Source organism: Phalacrocorax carbo, chromosome 2 (genome assembly GCF_963921805.1).
Source record: "Phalacrocorax carbo chromosome 2, bPhaCar2.1, whole genome shotgun sequence".
NCBI lineage: Eukaryota > Metazoa > Chordata > Aves > Suliformes > Phalacrocoracidae > Phalacrocorax > Phalacrocorax carbo.
Window position 1 is genome coordinate 68,405,998 of NC_087514.1, and position 22,544 is coordinate 68,428,541.

Below are 22,544 nucleotides of genomic sequence, written 5' to 3' on the forward strand. Positions count from 1 at the left end.
GAAGGATCAGAAACAGTAAGGATAACCACTTAGTAAGTTTGATATTCTCAGGCAATGGGTGAAGCATAGTCTTAGGATGTTTTGAGGAGAAAATACCTGATAAATTTAAATGTTGGTTGTATTTGCTTTGGAGGGAATATCCTTACAATTGAGTTCTTTCCCTTTCTTTGAAATGTATTCTGAAGAACAGAATTCTGTAAGTCAAGCTGCTCCCAGAATTTAGTTTGGAAGCCTCTGTTTTAAAGGGTTGAGCGCATCACCTAATAATACTAAGGATTATAAAGACACACTGACAAAAGTAGACGACTACTGTAGGCAATGGTAAGACAAAGTATTTGAGTCTTTGATTCTCACATTTCAAACCTTTCGTTCGTTGTCAAAACAGGATTTCTAGGAGATAATTCATGACAAGCAATATTCAAAATTTTGCATGGAAGCCTAGCTACTATATAATGATGCTGCTATTAGTCACACAGATCATTCTAACACTGGAGCTGAGAACCTACCATAGTCGGAATTGGTGCCTGGTTGCAGTGTGCAATCAGCTTCCAATACTAGCCAAAAAGCAATAGCAGCCAAAACCCCCTAACAGTTCATGCAGCAAATCCAATCCATAGAAACATCCTTATTGTAGTAAGCAATTAAGACATTACAAGCTTCTAGGTGGACATACTTCAGAGTTGCTTATTTTGATTTAACTAGAACATATTCTACATGGATCTAAGCTTGTGTGAGTTTATAGTCTAGCCTGGAAATAGTAGTAGAAGTCTTTGGAGATTCAGCCAAAAAGACTGAGTAAAAAGACCTGAACAAGCAGCAGCCATGAAGCATAAAGTAATATGGAATCTATAAAGAAAACATAGTAGCTTCACTGATATTACTAGTTGTTACGCTACAAACACAGCCTTTAATAAATCATCTTCATATATATAATTTCCAAACAAGAAAGTACATCTAATGTTTTAGTCTGAAGCCAAATCCCAATGCACCTGAAGCTTTCACTAATAATAATAAGCTTTATGCATATTTCAGAATTTGGTCCCTGAAAATATCTCAGGAAAGAACTAAGAGAATCAGTGATTAAATGGAATGGAACATCCAACTACTGAGCTTTTCTGTTTGCATATCTTGCAGAGCTTTCTGCAAGACCATCTTAAACTAGAATATATGGAATTACTTACTGTGCAAAGTGTCTCAAATGTCTTTTCGGAGACAAAGGATCCATCAAGACCAAAAAGAAAAATAGATGCATAAGAAAGCATCCCTCCAAGGATAATAAGGTTGTTCATGTAGGGACTGGACATCTTTATTAGTCTACGGACAAAAAGTGATAGTGCATTAAAGAGGACAGGATTACTGCTAGGCTATTAGAGCAATAAAGAAGAGCTTCTTGTAACCAGGCAAAAAGATAACTCTTCTTGTAGGACTCCATGAAATCTATAGGCATGCACACTATTTGCTGTTTTATAGAGTCTAGCATTGTTTCAGGGTTTTGAATGTTTAGTAAAAAGACCTCCTATTTTACTGATGGAATAATTAGCTAGGGTTAATGTTAATAGCAGACAGTCAAACATAAATAGAAAAATTACACTTACCAGACAGTATAAAAGAACTTGTCTTAACAGATAGACAATGTTTCAATGTTAATATATTACACAGTTAATTCAATTAAATAGTTCTAAAATAGTGCCTTTCCACAGTTTTAACATTTTTTTATACATATATATATATATATAGATGACAGAGTCCACAAACTTGGCATTTAAATACAAAAGTAGTGATAGAAGTCACATGAATGCCTTACTTCTGATTTCTGTTTTTGATGTTGAAGAATAAGAAAGCACTGGCCATTATCATTCCTAGGATGGTGAGGGCAGAGAGGATGCTGTAGAGAGGCAGGGAGATCTTGCGTAGCTCCTCTTGTATAATTGTTTTGTCCTTTGGAGGCTCAAGTCCTAGAATTACAAGAAGAAAAAAAGGCTAAAGCTCAGCCAGATGTAGAATTTCTGTAAGATAATTTGCCTTTCCTAAGTACTATACCTTGATTTAGCAGATTTAGCAACTGTGAACCACATCAGTAGCTGATAAAATCATTGACTTTGACAGACATATGTTAGTCACATTGATTGACAAAAAGGTTTGTATTTCTGGACCAGATAAACATCCTCTTTGGAAGAAAAACCACAGCAAAACCCTTATGCAGAACCCCACAAAATATATCCTCATTTTAATGTGTAAATAAACACTAAAATGCATAATATGACTGTAAAGTTTACCAGGAGGTTACGTTTTCCTGCAACAAGTGACTGGGCAATGAGTAGAAAACAGAGGGCATAGTTTCTCTGTGTACCAGGGCAAATTAAAACAGCCTGTCTCGATATGTACCACAGCTGGAGACCAGCCTTGGTATGGCATTACTGGAGCAGGAACTGAATGCTCCGGGGGGCTGCCATGGCATCCTCGGCTGTGGGCAGGGTGGGGAAAGCCCCAAGAGCAGGGAGGCAGGGCTGTTGGTGCCCTCAGGACTCTACAGAATGGAACAACATGGGAAAATGGATAGCAAAAGTTTTATAGGGATGGACCCATTTTGCAAATCCCTGCAGATGTGGACTTGAATATGTGAACTTAAAAACTTAAAGCCAAGTGCTTGATAGACAGTCAGCTGCCACTAATTCAAGGCTTCTTCGTTTAATGAGAATTACTTTACGACAACTGCAATAAAGGTCTGCAATCCCTACTTCTGATACTCCATTTTACCTGCTTACTAAATTTTTCCTTGGTGCAGGGGATTGGCAAAAGCCCTTTTGCATCACTGCCTTCCTTCAGAAAAGGATTTGTGTGCCCTACAGTGACCGAGCCTGTCCTTTCATGACAGTTCTCCATGGGCCTGCAAGAATGACCACAGAGGGTGGAGCAGTCCTGTTTCCCAAAACAGCAGCACAGGCAGAGCTTTGTGGAGCCGCTGATCACAGAGCTGTAAATAACTGACCAGCAGCTGCCATAGCTAAATTTCACGTCCACTCTTCTGCTTTGCACCTAGAAGAATATTCAAGGCTTTGTACAAGTAGAGAGAATTTTATCTATATCAGTTAAGACAACTCAGCCAATGGAAACTTGCTATCCTTTGGTCTTTATGCCCAACATTTCTGCAAAAAAAAATTCCTTTTCAGGTGATCACAATAAAATGACATTCAAGGGACCATTCACTGATTTGATACTGGAGAAAAGTACCTGAGATTATCCCCTTTTCCTCTTCCCACCTCAGAGCGTGCATTTACAGTGCATGATACTTCATAAAATTAGGTAACCACTAATGAGCTAAAAATACAATGAAGAACATGCCTGAATTAAAAGAACTAATATTAAAGAAAAAAACCCACCCTGCTGTATGTAAAATATAGAGTATATTGATGATTTGTATTTATTAAATATAATTAACCAGTGATTCTATAAAATGTATTTTCTTATTAGTGCAATGGCCATTCAATTCTATTGCTTCTAATATTATGATTTATTCTTCTCTTGTGTGCAATTTTATGCAATGCTTTAAACACGGCTGTATTTACTACTCTTCATTTCAAACACTTCAAGTTACTAAGTTCTTTATACTGCCTGGAAGATGCTCCACAGTGTCCTCCACACCATATACATGACTGCCTGAATGAAAAGTTAAGGTATGTAAATGGAGAAGGTTCATTTAGAGGCATATAATGCATCTTAAGACAAACCTAAAACAGGCTACGGGTAGAAGGAACACCAGATGCAGTCAGAACAAGAACTAGGAGTCTGATCTCCAAAAAGCCTGAGGAGAGAATTTTTCCCATCATCTATTGTCCATAAAGGCATGAAATTATGAACAAAACCTGTCTCCTGTTACTTGGTTAATCCTGCATATATTCTCTGGAAATTAATGGTGTTGAATCAGTGTTCAACAACATCATCCATTCCTCCTTGCAGCAAAAATAATCTGCTGGTTCCCAGACTTTGGCAACTGGGATAGATTCCGTATGTGTCATTTCCAAAACCTCATTCTCCAGACAGATGTGAGAAGTGCATGTAGCTGTGCTCTTTTAAGTCCAGCAAAAGATACCAGAAGGGAGGGTGGAAAGCTCCAGCAGATGGACAAGCAGTCATGGATTAGATTACTACAGTCAAACTCTAGTCATGCTCATGCAAGCCCTGGGTGTTGGGACACTGGAGGCAGGTGTAGGAGAGCACAGGATACAGCAGTTTGATCCTCATCCACCACTCCCAGGGGAGATCGAACAGATCTCATGAAGCTGACTTTACCTTCCTTTACTGAATTGCACCATAGCAGAGGTCAAGATTAAATCATAATTATTATCTTTAAAACGAATGTATATGTCTATATTGAACAGGAGAACCCCTTAAAAATTCATTTCAGCTGACATCTGGCTGCCACGATGATATGCTCAGAAAGGCGTGGGCATGCCCACACTCCAACCGCTGTGAGAGCAGAGGATGTCCCCATGCTAACTTTGGAGCAACCTGGGGAAAAAAGGAATACCAGAAGATACAGCAACACAGGCTACATGCCTGCTTTGAACCTTGGGAGTGCTGCTGGGCTGAACACCCTCTCTAGCCGTGTTTCACATGGGTCATCTTAAAGCTAGACTTGGTATTTTGAAATCCTATTTTCTAATTGCCTAACAGACACCTCCCAAAGAAAAACAACCACCTCCTCCTTGATTGTGCAAACATAGCACACAAGAGCAGCCTTCAGGTAAGAGAAACTGGGGGAGTGGGAAATGGGGATGAAATTAGAACATTATTGGTTGGTGGAGATTAAATAGAATACACATCTGCAGCTTGCTGAGATATCAAAGAATATTTGTGTACACACATAAATTTGAATTTGTCCTGGTCATTGGAACGCAAAACAATTATACAATATCTAAATGTTGTGATTTTCTTTTCGGAATTCTCCTTCTATTTTTTCAGCAGAGCTCAGTTCCTTTTTTCTTTATGCAGTGTCACAGCTCTTGGTATTAAAAAACCTAAAACAGTTCTTTAACAGCATGCAGTCTTAAAAACTACATATATCTCTCCATGTCATTCCTGTACCTCTTTCCAGTTTTCTCTCCTACCTTGGAACCTGATGCTGTTGTTGATTATTTCCAGTGTGTCAGCCACAGCATTGTACTCTCCCACCTTCACTTCCTTTCTTTCTGCAGAGGAACAAAGAAGAGTGATTGTTTATGGCAGTTCACATGTTCTCAATTATTTAACTGATTTTGCCTTCTTTTTTGACAGTATGTCAAAAGGAAAAGAAATATGTCTGAAGTGTATGAATTATTAAAGCAGAATTCCAGACAGCTAACATAATTAAAAGAAATATTTCTGATTCTTTAAAGAAACACAGAGTATTTTTAAGAACTCCTTTACATAATCAGGGAATTGTTGTTACTGGGCACAGACAGCTCCATCTTGAAGATCACATACTTACTTACTGGCTCACGCCATGCAGGACATTTTGCTGGGAGAACAGACATGGCTAAATCACACATTCCAATCTCATTTTAACAACTAGGACATCTTGCTTAGTGAAGTATCTCCCAGGGGAGTCATAGTGGCAGGCTCCAGCCAGTACAGAGTAGACTGGCTAGTTAATAGATATGCTGGGTATCTAATCTCTTATTCTGACTGGAAATTAGCAACTCATTAGTACACTGACTGCAAAACATACCACGTTATATAATTAAAGCCAATGTGCACTTGAGCTAAAATTTTACTGTTACTCTCATCTGCTATTTTGGGACTATCATCACATATATGACCTTCTTGTACCTAATGGAGTAGGGTAACACAGATATAAGAAGTTGTTTGGCTGTTGCCTTGACCACAATAGCTGGAGCTCTGGCAGACATTTGTCCCACCCTTCTGATGACATCTGGCATTCATTAATTTCCACTCTTTCTGTTCGGGTTTAGGTATGGTTTAGAAGTGCAGGAGCTTACTAGACTATCACTTTTACACTAAAACTTTTACATTTTGATCAAAGACTTATAAACCACAGGCACATTGGTTAAAGCTTTCTTTGATAAGCTGGCTAGGACAGCTGGGATAGTCCACAACATCTACTGTGCCAGATAGTCCACAACATCTACTTGTATCAAATAGGGAGGACATGCACCTTGGTGTTGGTCTAGCCACAACTTTACAGCAACAGGGTAAAACCTGACAGTTCTGATGAACAATGAAGAGAAACAAGTAATTGCTCCACAAACATTTCTGTATGGAGCAGTTACTGGGATTAGATTAGATAGGAGACGCACATAATAGGTGGGTAAGCATACACAAAAGAGAGTGTAAATCTTTGGTCTACTGATTAACGTGCTGCAATTGAGAAATTTTTTCTGGGATTGCTTCGTCTGACATAAAATGCCCATTCCTCTTCAAGATTTATGAATTCTTAGATGGCTTCCTTTACAGATGAACACTGAGAACGTGCTTATGATGGTAACTGCAGTGTAGTACAATATGGATAGGTAGCCTACAACTAGATAGCCTGGGTACCAGGAGCTAGCCCTTGTAGAGCTCAGTAGAGCTATTTGGAGAAACAAACTTCCACGGTGGACTGAGCTGAAGAGCTAGACTCTTTTGGATATAAGAATCCAAGAGTGTGGAAAAAACAAAAAAAAAGTGGTTAGTACATAGGAACCTCGTTATCAGTGCCTTGTCCCTTACAAATGGGAAAGGACAGTTTATAGAGCACATGCCAAGGTTTAATGAAGTCAAGAAAAGCCATAAACATATTTAATATCTTAAAGTAGTTGCAATTGTGTGAAGTAGTTCATGAGGGAAATAAACCATATTTTTATTGAGAGGAAGGATATACTATCCATATCACAGCATGATTACAGGGTGCTGAGGGGGAGATACAAATAGTCTTTGTGTTCTTTTGTACTCCCAGCAAGGAGTACAACTACAGCTGTTGGTTTTTCAGTTCCCCAAGCGCAAATAGTGATCAGTGACAAAGTCACCTCCAAATATTAATTAAAGGAAGCAAGGAGGCAGCAGTATGGCCCTCTGCTCTCTTGCACAAGCAGTACAGCTAAAGACTGCAGGCTCTGCTTTTCTATATGCTATTCCCTTGAGTTCCCTTTGGAAATTCTGAATTATTCAAGCCAGTATACTGTTTGTATAATGTAGCTCATATCTGTCAAAATCTCTGTGTGTTCAGCAACAAAGAGACAGGAGGAAGTGGAACTCCTTCAAATAAATACACCAACAAAGTTCTTTACACAATATCCAGAATACAGTGCTGGCTTCTTTCTGTAGTGCTTTCATTATTTTTAACTTGATCTTTCCATACTCATGATGGAGAGATTGTACTTTAATGCCCCTGCTCAGGTTAAAATGGGGAAGAAAAATATGAGGGAAAACATATTTGTTTTGTGAGATAATGTTTGTCCATACCATGACAGGAGCAGTGTGATTTTAGAACTTGAATCTGCAGCTGTTCTTTCACACAGGAACATAAAAGTACGAAAACTAATGAACCAAAAGAAAACTGGCCCAGACGTATGTCACTGAAAATTATCCCTAACAGAATTATAAACAACTAATCCTTGTCACAGATTACTGATATAGCCAAGATTAAAGCCTTCTGCCAACAAAGAACTCTTCAAGGTGAATTAAAATGTTTTCTTCTACAAGTTTTATTACAGAATTTTATAGCCCACTTTAAGCAACTCCAGACAAACTGACACACTACTAATTAATTCATTGGGCCATATTTAAAAAGGTAATACAACAGATTTTTAATTGCATATCAGGTAGTAGTTACAAGTTCTTGTAAAATAAAAGCAAAAATAATCCTGCAACTGACATAAACTGAGCAATACTAACTTACCGAAATACACAACAGTGTTGTGATTGCCAGTGTGACTGATAACCACTTACATTTAGAATTTTCAGACGAGACTATGCTTAGTTTCAGTTCCTTTCACTATATGTCATAATTTCCATTTGCACTGCATTTTTATAAGTGTGCTTATTCACACCTTATGAAGATAGTTTCTACTGCGAGATCACAGATTCAGAGGTTGGAAGGGACCTCAGGGATCATCTAGTCCAACCTTTCTAGGAAGAGCACAGTCTAGACAAGACGGCCCAGCACCCTGTCCAGCTGACTCTTAAAGGTGTCCAACGTGGCCGAGTCAATCGCTTCCCTGGGGAGATTATTCCAATGGGTGACTGTCCTCACTGTGAAAAACTTCTCTCTCATGTCCAATCGTAATGTCCCCAAAAGCAACTTGTGCCTATTCCCCCTTGTCCTCTCCAGACGTTTAAGGATGAGAGAAAGCACTTGCAATGCATAAGAGATGGGACAGATGGATTTCCTTATTTTCCTCTATGTAGACGATGCTGGCTAGCTCCTAATGACACTAAGACATTGTCTACATCTAAAGCTTACACTACCTTCAAGTATGTCAGTCCAACTGAAATGGTGCAAACAACCCTGGTGGTGATGCAGTTAAGCCAATATAAACATGTTTATACCAGTATAATTTATGCCTATAGTAGTAAGGGCACTCTTTAATAATAATATATCCTACAAAGTTACAAAAATATGTATATTGATATGTGAACACATTCATTAACTCCTACATATCTAGTTGATTATACCAATGTAAAAAACTATGTCCAGCCCATCAGAACAAGGACAAACGAACAGACCTGCCATAACATTACCGTGGTTCCCAAACTGCATGGCTGTAAATGAAAATTAAGGACCTCAAAGCTCTAAATACCTTACCATAGCTTGACACTACTAATACTTTCTTACATCTCAGCTCTTTATAAAGTTAGGTTTCCATGCAAGCTACAGAGCCAAACATGTACAAGTGATGAGTACTCACTTTCCAACAAAGTAAAATTTAAAGAAAATTTTATAACATTCCTATGGACTGTTCTCCAGATAAGCTAAGGGTCACTGAGATTTCTCATCTAAAGGAGACTTAGGGTATTCTGAACTTAGAAGTAGCAGAAAAAAAGAGAACCTACAGCTGAAAGCATACACAGTATCTAGGTCTTAGTTTATCCTGAAAAAACATCCTCGCATAAGGTGCCGCCTCCATATCTCCTTCTCCTTGAAAAGTTTTTCAAAATTTTTTTAATATAGCTCCTCCTGCTTCACCGCTCAAGAAATTATCACTGTACTCCCTGAAAACCTTCCTCTGACATGAGTTTAACAGTCCCTTCTCCCACTCTTTGTCAGCTGCCCCTCTTGCTTAACCATCATAATTCAGTGGGAGTGATTAGATACTTAGCACATTAGAAAATCTTGCCGCATATTCAGCACTTAGCAGCCTACCTCAGGATCCAATATTATTAAACCTTGCCCTACAACAGAAACATTTAGCTCTTGCACATTGTTCCTCATCCATGCATTGCAGCCCAACAGGAATGCTGAGTGCTTTGGGAAATATTTACTCATCAGACCTCAGAAGAATTTTGGCAAATGCCCAAGTGGCAGCCAGCAGGTGAAACTGAGCATGGAGCATACACACCTGAAATGCTTAAAGATCCTTAGGAAGGACTTAAAATTTGCACTTAAAATTTGGAAATATTTTAATTTTAAATTTAATTTAATTTTAAATTTCAAGCCAATCTCCTAGATATGAATCAAAAATCATGCCACTGCACAAGTACTCACATTCTCAAAGACACATCTAACCTAGCTGAAAGTTCACCATTCACAAGCTATTGGCAACTCATTGACAGGTTCAGGCCAGAGATGGGGTGACAGGTGCATGGACACATTACATTACTGTGTCCTGAGGTTTACTTTTCTCCAGTTTGGTTTCTGGTCACATTCCCTTTTAAAGAGTGAATGTTTTTCTTTAGCACTTTAAACTGTCAGTCATTTAGTAATCATTTGTCATGGACAGGTCTTGGGTCTTCTTTCTCATTCCCTCTATTACTGTGAAGGCTCCTGAAGAGCTATTATGCCACACTAAGCAACAGCAATCCTGCAACCAAGGGTATTCAGAAAACCAGTCCCAGGAAAGAAGATGGGCCAAACACAAGCAATTAAAAACCTAAGCTGGAGACTGCAAACCAATGGTAAAGTCTGAGAACACTTCCCATATTTCAGTTAATCCTGCGCAAATTGCCTGCAAAGTCTCTTCTAACCTGCCTTACCTTTGTCTCACTTGTTTTGAAAGCTGTTTCGCAAAATAACGATCTACCACAAAAGCTGGAAATGCTGCTTTAAATGCCTTTACATTACTGAATTAAGCCAAGCATCACGAAAGCTAATTTCCTTCAGAATAAATACAGAAACATTTTATGTTGTGGATCCTGCAGAAACTCTTAGCTAATTAATGTAATCTTAACTTTCATAATTTATCCTTGTCAAACAGGACCAGGAAGCTTCTCAGTTATCCTTACCACATATCAGCAATAACCAATACACGTTGAAAGTTTCCAATTAAAAAAAAAAAAGATCACAAGAGAAGCTTATAAATAATGAATGAGCAAAACCTTTTTTACGAATTTTTATCCACTTGTAGGCAACCATTTCTTTGTTTAAAGACAGCAATACTGAGATTAAGAATTGCAGTTCAAATAAGGAAGAAAATGTCACGTCAGATAGAAGATTATTCTTCAGCAGAAGCTGCCACAAAAGAAAGAATCAAGGAAGAAAAATACGTTACCCTTGCAAGGATTTGAATTACCACAGCTTTTACACCTGTAATTAGGAGTTAAAAATTGGTTTTGCCGAAAGAAATATTACCCTCATCTTTAACTCCTGCATAACGATTTCCTTCATTTGAAGTTCTTGTCTAGTGTTTTATTTCTGAAATTCTGGATCCCAGTGCACACAACATACAGGAAAGCAGTATATATAGCCAGTGATAATTACTCTTCATAGCCACTTCTCAAGTCCTATATTTCATTCATCCATAAAGCAAGATGGACAGAAATGTTAAACCAGCCAAAGGCCAAACAGTGTATGTCAGTCTTAGAGTCAGGATAAAAGCTAAGAAGTCTTAACCCTGGGCTTTTTTCACTACGTTAGTAATGGTATTTAGCTAACAGGAAATAGCAAGCAAGTAAGCAAACAGCACGTAAAATGTCATTAAGTATCCTGAACTCACAAAAAATCTAGTTGTTTTATAGCCCAAAAAGATTTTTCCATAAAAAATTCAAGCATATGCATTTTTAACCGCTTATAAAAATTAAATTTGCTGATTCTTTTTAACCTTTGTTTTTATCTTCCCGATTTTACATCTGTCTCTTATTTTGCCTGTTAGACTGGGTTCTAGCTCTTCATAAAAATTTAGTAGTATAGTTCATGTGGATTTTTAATCTTAGGTATTTATATATTATGTAGAAAAGAGCTATGAAATAAATATTTCATAATTGAATGAATTACAATCACACACAATGAAATAAAAAATAATTATTTTGAGTTTAAAACACTTACTTCTTAAAATCTGAATTGCTAACACCATCATTATACCTTTCATCCAGGAAACTGAGAAAGTTACAAACAAATATACAATAACGAAGGCAGATTATCCATGAAGTATAATGACTGGTGTGATGAAGCAAGTGTACAGAGCTTACATTAACTCTTCTAAAAAGAAGTTCCCATTTCTTAGGATGTTTAATAGATTCTGTGATAGTTTGAAATGAGATTGTATATGAGATCACACTTCTTTTGTTTTTAATAATTCTAGCATAAGATCTTAACTGACAATCATAGCCAAACAGTATAATCCCCGAAACATATGTCAATAAGTTGAATTACCTTTAACTCCATTAAGGAAGCTAAAAAACCCAAAAATATATTCAAAGAATAGGTATGGTATGATTATATTTTAGGATACACACATGCATAATAACTGCAACATCTCAATCCAGCTGAGGGTTTTCCTATTCTGTTGTTCATCCCCTTTTATGAGTTTATTAACTTTTCATAGAATGAACATCCTCATCATTCTAAGAGTTTATTTGCCAAAGAAAATTATTCTTTGAAGTCACACAGCACTTCAGAGTTTAAACATGCATGTGCTTTTTATTATTAATATTTATCTGAGTGTAACATGGCCTACAAACAAAAATTGATTTTTATTTCACTTATTTGGAATCACTTCTTCCTAGCAGAGTTCGAAATCAGTGTGCTTTTCCTGACTCAGAAATAGCATTGCATGTGTAAAACGACAGGCAGCTACCATAAGAAGGAATTTTTGTTTATTACTAAATTATTGCACAACTTCATTAATTGTCGTATGCCTCTAAGTACCTTTACTCTCATACGTTACTCCATTTGCTACAGTGTGTGTGCTAGAATCAAACTGTGCAGACACAGTCTTGGGCTGGCTTCCCAGGAGACCTCCCAGGAGCTTCTCGGGTTTGAAGGGCTGTCCAGGCAGTGACAGGTTTGGACGCGAATGCCTCTGATCTGCAGAGAAGTCCCCCTGGCAGCAGCCCAGGGCCCAGCAGCAGCTCCATCTGTCAGAGCCTCGCCAGGAGAGGGACAACTGAAGCCAGGGCTGTGCAAGAGGTGAAGATGCCGATGAGAAAGACTGTGGCCACATTTTGTTGCCTTTTGAGCTTGATTTCAGAGTGCAGGAACATCAGAGACCGTGAGGCACAATTTAAGATACACCATGATACTGCACTAATTCAGAGATAAGGGACAGCAAACCATAGGACGGCAGCGTATCCATTTTGACAACCTATGAGACTTCCAAATAAACTGTTGTGGTTTAACCCAAGATGACAGAGCGTCAGCGTTTCCAGATCTCTTATCCAAGGGGAATAAATGCAATTACTATCTCTCTGGTGCCCTGGAGATTGAGTAGGCACAGTGTGCACTATCAGAAGAGTCTGGCAGAAGAAACATTTGAATCATTATCAAATTACCAAAGAATGTTTTTTTAGTTAACCCAAAAGTTGCCTATGAATTCAACTCAAATTCCCCAAGTGGTGTTATTTATCTAGAGAAGAAAAGACTGGATATAACACTGCTGTCAGCCTATTCTGACTCACCAGGTTAAGGTTCATTTGTTGACCAAAAATGCAAGACACCCCTGACAGTAGCCTAATCCTGGCTTCCATCATTTCTATCTCTTAGCTCAGCATTTAAACTTTCCATACAAACCTGGCAGAAGATGCGACTGGCCACCACCAGGGGATGTCCTGACAGAAGATACAGCCCTGGAGACCTGGGCTGCCCTGATTCCAGCCCACCTGCATACTCTAGTTGAATCACACAGAAGATCAGGGTGACCTTTTCCTCCTCCGGTATATTAAATATTCTAGCATTTAATTTGATTTTCCCATGAATGCCCAAAAGAAGTGTTTCACTACACTTACCTAAACACATTACGTATCTAACTGAAATTTTGAATTCAATCCAATGTGGACTATTGCCTATTTTTTGGAGGTGAGAGGACAAATAAAAACCCTCAACAAATCAGTTACTTAGAAAATAGTAGAGCATAGTGTTGATGCCACACTGATGTTTTAGTTGTTGTTAAGTAGCAGCTAAGTGTCCCAACGTAGTGCTTACACTAGTGAAAGACTCTTTCAGCTTCCCAGTGCTCTGCCGGGGGCACAAGAAGGTGGGAGGGGAGAGGGCACAGCCAAGGCAGCTGATCCAAACTGACCAAAGGGATATTCCATACCACATGGCGTCATGGATTGTATATAAAGCTGGGGGAAGAAGGAGGAGGAAGGGGGATATTCAGAGTGATGCTGTTTGTCTTCCCAAGTAACGGTTATGTGTGACAGAGCCCTGCTTTCCTGGAGATGGCTGAACACCTGCCTGCCCATGGGAAGCAGTGAATGAATTCCTTGCTTTGCTTTCCTTGTGTGCGTGGCTTTTGCTTTTCCTTTTCATTAGGTTATATTGTTATTATTACTATTACTATTTTGTTTTACCTATTAAACTGTACTTATCTCAACCCGGGCGTTTTCTCACTTTTACCCTTCTGATTCTCCCCGCCATGCCACTGGGGGGAGTGAGCGAATGGCTGGGTGGGGCTTAGTTGCCGGCTGGGGCTAAACCACGACACCTGAACAGTGTGACCAAGTCTCTGCCACCGCTTTTTCCGGGGCTGCTCAGAGGTACAGAACAAGCTACATGATGCAGTCCTCCTTTTGAGGGTTGGGTGGCCCTTTCTGATATACCTCATAACCAAGCTTAAATGCATAACATAATGGAAATAAAGACTTCCCCCACCACACAAGATGTGTGCTTGGCCAGAGGATGGGAGCAGAGTAGCATGCCAGCTATTCAACAGACATGACGAAGTGACTGAGTGCTTCACAACAAGGTGGTTTTCCTTCCACTTAGCAAGGCATGCCTGCTTTCTCGTAATCTCACACAAAGCAGGGATAAAACAAAAGCTCTGCTATGGCTTATTTGGATGCATACCTATGATTATATGATTAGGGCCTTCCCTTGCCATCTGTCAGGGTTGTGCTTTCCCTCCCTTGGGAAGGGAAGGCCTCAGCACATGCTGAGCAGCCTTGCAGCAGGCTGTGCCTGGTCTGCTCCAGCTGAGAGGTCAGAAAACGAGATGCTCTGGCTTCTTTCTTACACACTGCATCCTTAAACTTCTTCAGAGTTAAGAATGCATTATTTAGAGGTTGAGGTTTCATAATTACCATGCCTGAGATGTGAGGAGAGCAGCAGCTGTTGTGCATATTATGAGTGTTAGATCTGAACTACTCACTATGTCCTTGAATATCCATTCTTGCCATTACACCAGGTGGCCTGTGAAAATACTGTAGCACATAAAGAGCTTTGAATATCTTCTTCATCATTCAGGGTCAAACCCAAAGGCAGAATTCCCACTGCCCTCACCATAAGATACAAAATAAGATAGCTGAGGCTGTGCTGGACACATTTATACAAAGCTGCAAACTCTATGCTCTTTCCTGTCTTGTAATTTGTATGGTAACTGCTAGGGGTTTTTTTCTGTAAAAAAAAGCCAGTTTTGACTCAGCCTGGCTGGCTTATTCCAGATCCTGTATTCAGGAAGGGTAGGGGAAGTATTCCAGGAAAAAATCAGAGCAAGAAAAAGCCCACTTGTGTAATACCCTGCAAGTGATCCCTTGCCGAGGTATAGGGGAGACTATAAAGGCACCCAAGTAGTGATACTCCCCTGATCTAGGTTCCAGTGCTGAGATGAACAAGAAAGCTGTCACTCAAAGAGCCACTGAAAGCCGCAGACACTGTGACTTTCAAGCTCTAGCCCTCCCCTGACAATCAGCTGCCTATGCAGAAGCCTGGCTCGGGGCTTAGAGCCACATGGGATCACAGATTGTATTTCTCTGTCCTCAGGGAGGTATGCTCCCTATCAGGGACGGGCTTGTCACTGCTACATTTAGGGATGGCACACCAGGGAGTGAGAAAACAAGAAATGTTACACAAGCCCAGGACACCCATCAAACCACGAATTGCATGATTCCTTGATTCGCAGGGTGGGAAAAATGTCTTCAAGAGTGCTACTTTCAATGTTTTTACAAGCAGAAGTGGCTGCTGGGAAATTCCTCTTTGAAGTCTGTGTTTCTTGCCTGTCTTTGACCCCCAAGAGGCTACCTGAGAAGTTTGGAAAGTTTGGGGTGCCCCACAGGAGAAGGGGTGCTGCGAGACCATAAGCACACCTGTGAGCAACCTAAAGCCTGGGACACCGGCCAAGGGGTGCAGGTGGTGGGGCTGTGCAGCTCCATGCCCTAAGGCAATGGAAGACATGAAATCTCTGCAAAATACTGGCAGCCAGAAAAAATGACCATGCCCTACTCAGTTGTCACAGGCTTTAAGAGACAGATCCAGGAGATGGATCCACTCGTGGGAGGCTGGTGATATACAAAAGAAGTGGTTGGTTTTCAAAAACCATCATTTGAAATGTTCTGTGCACCAGCCCAGCCCAATAGGTCCCTACAACGGTACTGCTCCCTTTATGAATTTCCATTTGACACCTTTTTTTTTTTTTTTTTGTTGTTAGTGTACGTGAATTTTATGTCAGGATGAGGCCAAAACAGTTTTGAAAAGTAAGATGATAGTAATAGTCAAATCACCCTGAAACACATTTTTCATGTTGGTAGAGATGTTTGGCTTCCTCCGGTTACTACCAGTACATTTAAGTAGGATGCATTCTAGTCTTGAGCTTCAAAATTTATCACCACTACTATTTCTTTATTTTTCCTTTTAAATTCTAATGATGTTAAAACTTACATGAAAAAAAAACCATAATTTTTATTTTTTTTTTTAAAAAAAGCTCATTCAGGAAGCTGCTTTGGATTGTTTAGATGGTTTTTTTAACCTGTAAGGTGATCTTGTATTTGAATGAAACACACCCCAACCGGAACTTGCTAAAAGTCAAAGTTCCGGAGAAATAACTCATTTTTCCTGCTAATTCAGTGAACCTCTGCTTGCTTTAACCTGTTTCTAGTAGACTCTTTGTATTACTGATCTACTGGAAAAAACAGAAGGGAGGAAGAAGAGCCAACAGTAATCTCCTCCTACTACTACTAATTAGGAACAACATGCATTTTACTAAGAGTAAAGAAAGTGGTGCAGAATACTGATTAAAACAGAAAGTTTTGAAGTGATAGTACCTGATTTTATATGTAATGATTGCTTCAAAATTTTACTACAATATGGTATGCTTCATTGTTGTGCTTTTTAATTTTGAACTCTGTTTTATTTTTCCTTTTATTTCCTCATATGGAGCTTGAATACCTACAGAAAACAGGCCTGTATTATGAGAAAAAACCTCCCATGGAAAGCTACAGCCATTAAATCATAATTACTCTAAATAATAAAGGATTCAATAATTAATATAGAGCAGTTATATAATACACCTGACAGACAGCTCTGGAATAAAGTTGCCTGGAAAAGCACAGCCAGATCACACAAGCATTTATACAGAAGCATAGCTTTGTTTTTGTGCATAACATTAAATACATTCATCTAAGAGTTTCCAGAATCAAAACTGGTATTTTAAGTACTGAGAGAAAACAGTTTGACAAAACATTCATAGTTTGCAAGAACCTATTCTGGCCAGAAAATTGATAGCATACAGCAGTGATGATTTTAGTTTGAACAACAACTTGTTACAAAAGGACAGGATTTATGACTGTAGGAATGAAATAAAATATAAGGCAAAAATCCTTGAAAAGCTGATTAAAACTAGAAAAGCAGAAGTATGCATTTTTCTTATGTATCACCATATTGCAGCGTGACAGTGAAGAACTGCAGAGACTTTACAATTGGCTGGGCATAAAAGACTAGATTAAATAACCTCTGAGGATGCACAAAACTCTGGAAAACTGGTGTACAAAACTCCCGTCATCGGTTTTTCATTACAACTGGAATCAACGCTTGAAAAATTCTAGTGTTTCAAATGTGAGGGATACTGGTCTCCCTGTTCTAGCATGAAGTTTTGCCTTTTGCCTGACATAGTATTAAAATTGTAGATGCATGATGAATAAAGCAAGCTAGATTTGTTTGGAGTAAGAGAGCAGGAGGAATCCTGGAAGCAAGAAATGCCAAAAATAGTTTAAAGAAAAAAATATTTCTAAAAGCTTTCCCCTGAAACTGCTAGCAAAGTATTACTATAAGCTATCTACAAAAGTCAATTGATCCACGAACTTTGTAACAAGTTTGAAAGTCAAACCCACAGTGATTAAACTGTGAGAAGGGGATTTAAAACTTACCTGAAGAAAGTGAGTATGCATCTCAGTGCATATGTATCTAAGCAATTGCTACCAATCTCTCGCTAGTTACAGCATTCAATGGAAATTCAAATTATGGAACATTTCAGAAAGAAAAAAAAAACCCAAACATTGAATGGAGCAGAATCATAATCCATGTCACGTGTATTTTATACAGTTACCAGAATTATGAAAAGCAAGCACTTTACCTATTTGACCATAAAAGTTTAACCCCCCAAATTTTAAGAACCTCAATATAAAACTATATTTGAAAAAAACTACTAAAACTTAGGTACGGTTTTAGTCTCTTCACCTTCTTGTACACAATTACTTCTTATGCAACAGCCTTTACAGATTAATGGGAGCTAGCAGTGCAAGTCAAATGCTCTTACTAACTGCTTTTCAGTACAAGATGTAAAAATGTTGTCTTGCTTTCCTGTGTTTTGGGTAGTACAGAAAAATTTAGCACAAATCACATGTTTCTAGATTTAAGTAACTTTGATTTAAGCCAGAACAATGGGATGTAAGACAATAAAGGTCAAAACTTACGAGCATGAGGCAGCCAGAAACATGTGAAACATAACATAACACCTCTTGTGCGACACCACTGCCTGGATCCTCACTTGCATATTTGGAAACCAGGGATCCCCAAATTCCTTTCTTTATTCTTTATTCCTGATGCCCTCCTCACCTCATCAGTGTTTCTGTCTCAGCATTTAGCACCTCCTGGCTTTCTCAGAGGAATGTTTGTCTTGGTAGGACCAGGACCAGGAAAGAGAAGGGACAACAAAGGGGCTAGGATTTATGGCTCGCGTTGCATGCCACAGCACATTTTAAGACAGTCTGCCTGTGCCAAAAGCCCACCCTGCTTAAATCACTTTCTCACTCAACTACATCACATCACTCCTCATTGCATCAGTAGCATGTGTAAACATGGGGGAAAACACAGCTGCTGAACAGAACAGTGTTCATGTGGCATCCTCCTCTGTTCTGGCCTTGCTGCAAGAGATGTCGCTGGCTCCTCTTCAATCACGCCATTCACGGGAGAGCGCTGCTGTTTGGCAGTGCCCCTGCTTCCCATGTACAGCACCAACACTGTAGCTTGCTTTGCCTTGCTCTGCTAAATAAATTCTGGCATGCAGCAGCAGATGTATTCCTAGAAATGGAAATTTCTTACTTAAATGGAAAATATTCTGTAACTTCCTAACAGCCTAATCCAGGAGACAGAATGTTTCTGCAGGTGCTGTTTGTACCTGAGCTGTAGAGGATACCAGTGCTGCAATTCATGCACCAGGGTGAAAGTGATGCTCACTTCTGCAACCGGTACCCAGACCATGTCAACCTGCTGCATCACTTGGGTTATTTCTTTCCCCCAGTCATTCTGGCAGACTTTGAAGCTGTTGTTTTAAAGATAGCATGTGATAGGTTTTCTGGTGTTTCTTGTGCACATATGTGGGAGGGACAGTGGAGCTATCAAGAAAATTTTATGGGCTCTTCTGGACAAGCCACTAACAACACAGTCCTTCGCAGTTCATGCTCCTACCCCCAGAACACTGAATCACTTCACTGCTTTGACACCCTCCTCCAAATATACCAAAAATATTCTGTTTATATGGCAATATACCTCAGTTGTCCCTAGTAAAGCCAAAAAACCTTAACCCGTGCCAAAACGTCATCATTTTTCTTTGTTTTTAAGTTTCAGCAGGATTATAAGACTCAAAAACATTTTGTGAGACCAGAAGGACTGACAGAGAGACCAGAGAGCAGGCTAACACACATACAGATGCAGGACGCAGCTCAGCGGTCAGATAGGACAATCTCACTGAGCCCAGTGACCAGAAGGCACAAGTGATGGGAGGGGCAGAGAGATGGTGGGAGGGCAAGGACACCGCCTCACCATGCTTCGTTACCAAAAGTTATACCAGCTAAACCTGGAGAGACCAGAGCCCTGGGAAACAGCCATGTAGATCCATAAACCCTGTGTACCCCCAAAAGAAATATTATTTACAGGCCTTTTTACCTAACATTAAGTCTTTAATATTCTCGTATTTGGAGGATTTATGTTCCTCAAAACTCATCAACTGTTTTGGGCATATCACTACTGTTTTGAAGTTTTCAAGAAAAGGTCCAAAGAGTTACGGGTCTCTTTCAGCCAGGTCCGGTTCAAAAGCAGCAATTCACCAACCAGAACACTGTACCTACTCAGTTTGTGATTTTTGTCTATAAATCTGTCCTATTGAGCGCCTTGATTTTGCCTATAAAAATGAAGTAAAGAACAAACGGACAGAAAACATAAACTTATACTGTATTTTTGATAATGTATGAAATCATTATGTGTTTAACTCAGGGCACGATGTTCGCAGATGCACTGTTTCTATTTCCTTTGGTGGGGCTTTCCAGACCTTAGAAGGTTTTTACAGAAAATGCTGTAAAGCTTATTCTACTGAAAGATAACTGCATTCGACTGAAAACAAAAACCAAACCCATCTTCTGATGTAGCTTATACATTCTGTGTTATCTTCCATAGTCAATACTGTTTTTGTGAAAACATGCCCACTGATTTTAGTAAAAGAAATTAAATCTGTTCTGAAGTGGTCCATTTTCCTGCTCCTAGTTTCTTAATAAAAGCCTCCTTCTTTACACCCCATCCAAACCTTTTGTTGAGTTTAAACACAAAATTACCTGCTATCTGAAACCCAATAATATGCTTCTTAATTATCTAATTCCTATTCACTTAAAACAAATGATAATCAGTTATTCTATACCTTGACCTAGCACAGAGTGTAATTTAATAATCAACAGAGCACTATACACATAATTTGGTGAAAAATCCATTTAAGGAATCTTGAATTTCTCTGCTTCTTGCATGAGACGTTTTCTTAGAGGAATCTGTGTATGACTAATTTAGTTCTATATCGGAAAGAAAACAAGCCTCTTGAAGATCAAGTTGCACAGAACTATTGCAATTCGTTTTTGCTAAGAGCATGCCATCTCAGATGATATTTTCTAAAATTATATTACTATAGCTTTTATAGAAATCACAAATAAAAGAAAGGGTTTTAAAGCCAGTTTTAAAATTACTACTTCCAAATCAAGTTACAATTTTTCTCAAAATATTTGGTTTTGGGTGGAAATAAATCAAAAATTAATGAAATCAACTTACATTTCTTCTTACTGTATAAATGGTAATTTTTTAATTTTCTTACTAAAATGAATTCATCTTGCAACTTCATTTGATTGCCAAGCGTAAACAAAAAGTGCAAAACATAAATTTAAAAATATTTAGATCTCTTTCTTTGGTGTTAAACAGGATTACCACATTTAGAGAAACTTATTAAGTTATCACAAATGATAAAAAAGATAAAAAAAGAAAAATAATAGTTCAGAAGAGAAAGATTTAAAATTATATATTTATAGTCAAACACAGCATAATACTTTTTGCTGTGGAGCTGTGACTGTCAAAATGTTCTCCGCTGATAAAAAATTTGATAAGAGAGAGACACAGGAGTTGGCTCCATCTGTACTCAGGCCACTAGGCTGCCGATACCAAACTGTCTCGCTTACCGCACTGAACAGCAGGCACCACAAGGGACAAAGTCAGCCACAGCTGTCCAGCAAGTCTGAGGCAATGAACAATCAGAGAGGTGCTTCAGGGAGCCCACAAAGTCCCCAAAACCCAGGTATGACACTAATGATTCTTGCGCTCTGAAAGTTCATCCCAGCACTGAACTTGTCAGCCTGAGACGATACATCCCACAAGGCTGCTCAGACAAGAGAGTCTTCAGCTGAAGACATATAAGCTACCATTTCACAGGCTGTTGAGTCCCTAACCCAGATATACTGTTCAGGTACAACTGAGCTTTGGCATCATGAATACACATTCAAAATTATTTCCCACATCGTTATCTTTTACAAAACTAATATGCTCAATTTTTCAGAATAAATTCTTGTTCCCAACTGTACAGTCAGCCTAAAGGCTGAAGCCTGACCTCAACAGAAGTTTTCTTCACTTGTGAACGGATCTTCCAAATCAGAGTTCAGCCATGGAGAAGGAAAGAAGTGCAACAGAGCCTGGCATTAGCAATTTACTGAAAGCTTCCTTGTTTATGGGTGGTATAACTGTTTGGAGTTTACCATGATTTGCAGGTACAAGAAAAATTTATGCACGCAGCAGTGTGAGCTAGGATGTTAAAGCCTCCTTTTTTCCCTTGTTCTGCTAGAATAAGCCATTCAGGTTGATATCTGAGGGACTGGTCTTAGAATTTGCTGCTTCTCCAGATTACTGTGCTGCAGGGGTAGGGGAGACTCTACTATGAATTCACTCTTAATCTTAATTGGCATTACTGAAAAGTACAGTTTGGGCTTTCTCAGCAAGGATGTTGATTTCTCAGATTTACAGATTTCATTTTTTTGGCTGCTTCTTCAGCAGCAGCAGCGAAGTATTTTTTCGAGATCTAAAGACAGTAAATAATAAAAAACATCTGAACCTGGTTATTTAAACTTTATGATATGATGTGGCTGCAGAGTTCAAACATACAGAACAGGCAACCGAACAGTGCTTGATTTATCTCATTATTATTACTGTAGTTAATTCCTCCCTTTCACAGCTACTACACTGTTTATTAGTTAGAAGATTTGGTGGGATCCATCTGTCCAAACTTCAGTTAGTGTGGCGTAGACTTCTCTGTCTCAACCACCTTGTCCAAGCTCCCTGCCAATATGTTGGGGAAAACAGGCATATCTTTTCGAGTGTGATCTGCTTGGTCTAATGAGGACACATACTTAAGGATAAGACTGAGTTTCATTCTGGAATTGCCTGTATCTTTCTTTAAGGTGGG

General features: G+C 39.0%; 1 protein-coding gene across 1 annotated transcript in view; it reads right to left on the bottom strand.

The window, feature by feature from the left end:
* The window catches only part of GABBR2 (gamma-aminobutyric acid type B receptor subunit 2), a 491,408-nt gene that overhangs the window by 170,009 nt on the left and 298,855 nt on the right, over positions 1–22,544 (bottom strand). Inside the window, exons 9-11 of the mRNA XM_064443206.1 lie at positions 5,109–5,189; positions 1,805–1,955; positions 1,182–1,314 (exon numbers count right to left, since the gene is read on the bottom strand). Coding sequence (XP_064299276.1) covers positions 1,182–1,314; positions 1,805–1,955; positions 5,109–5,189 — 365 coding nt within the window. The remainder of the gene's footprint in view (positions 1–1,181; positions 1,315–1,804; positions 1,956–5,108; positions 5,190–22,544) is intronic.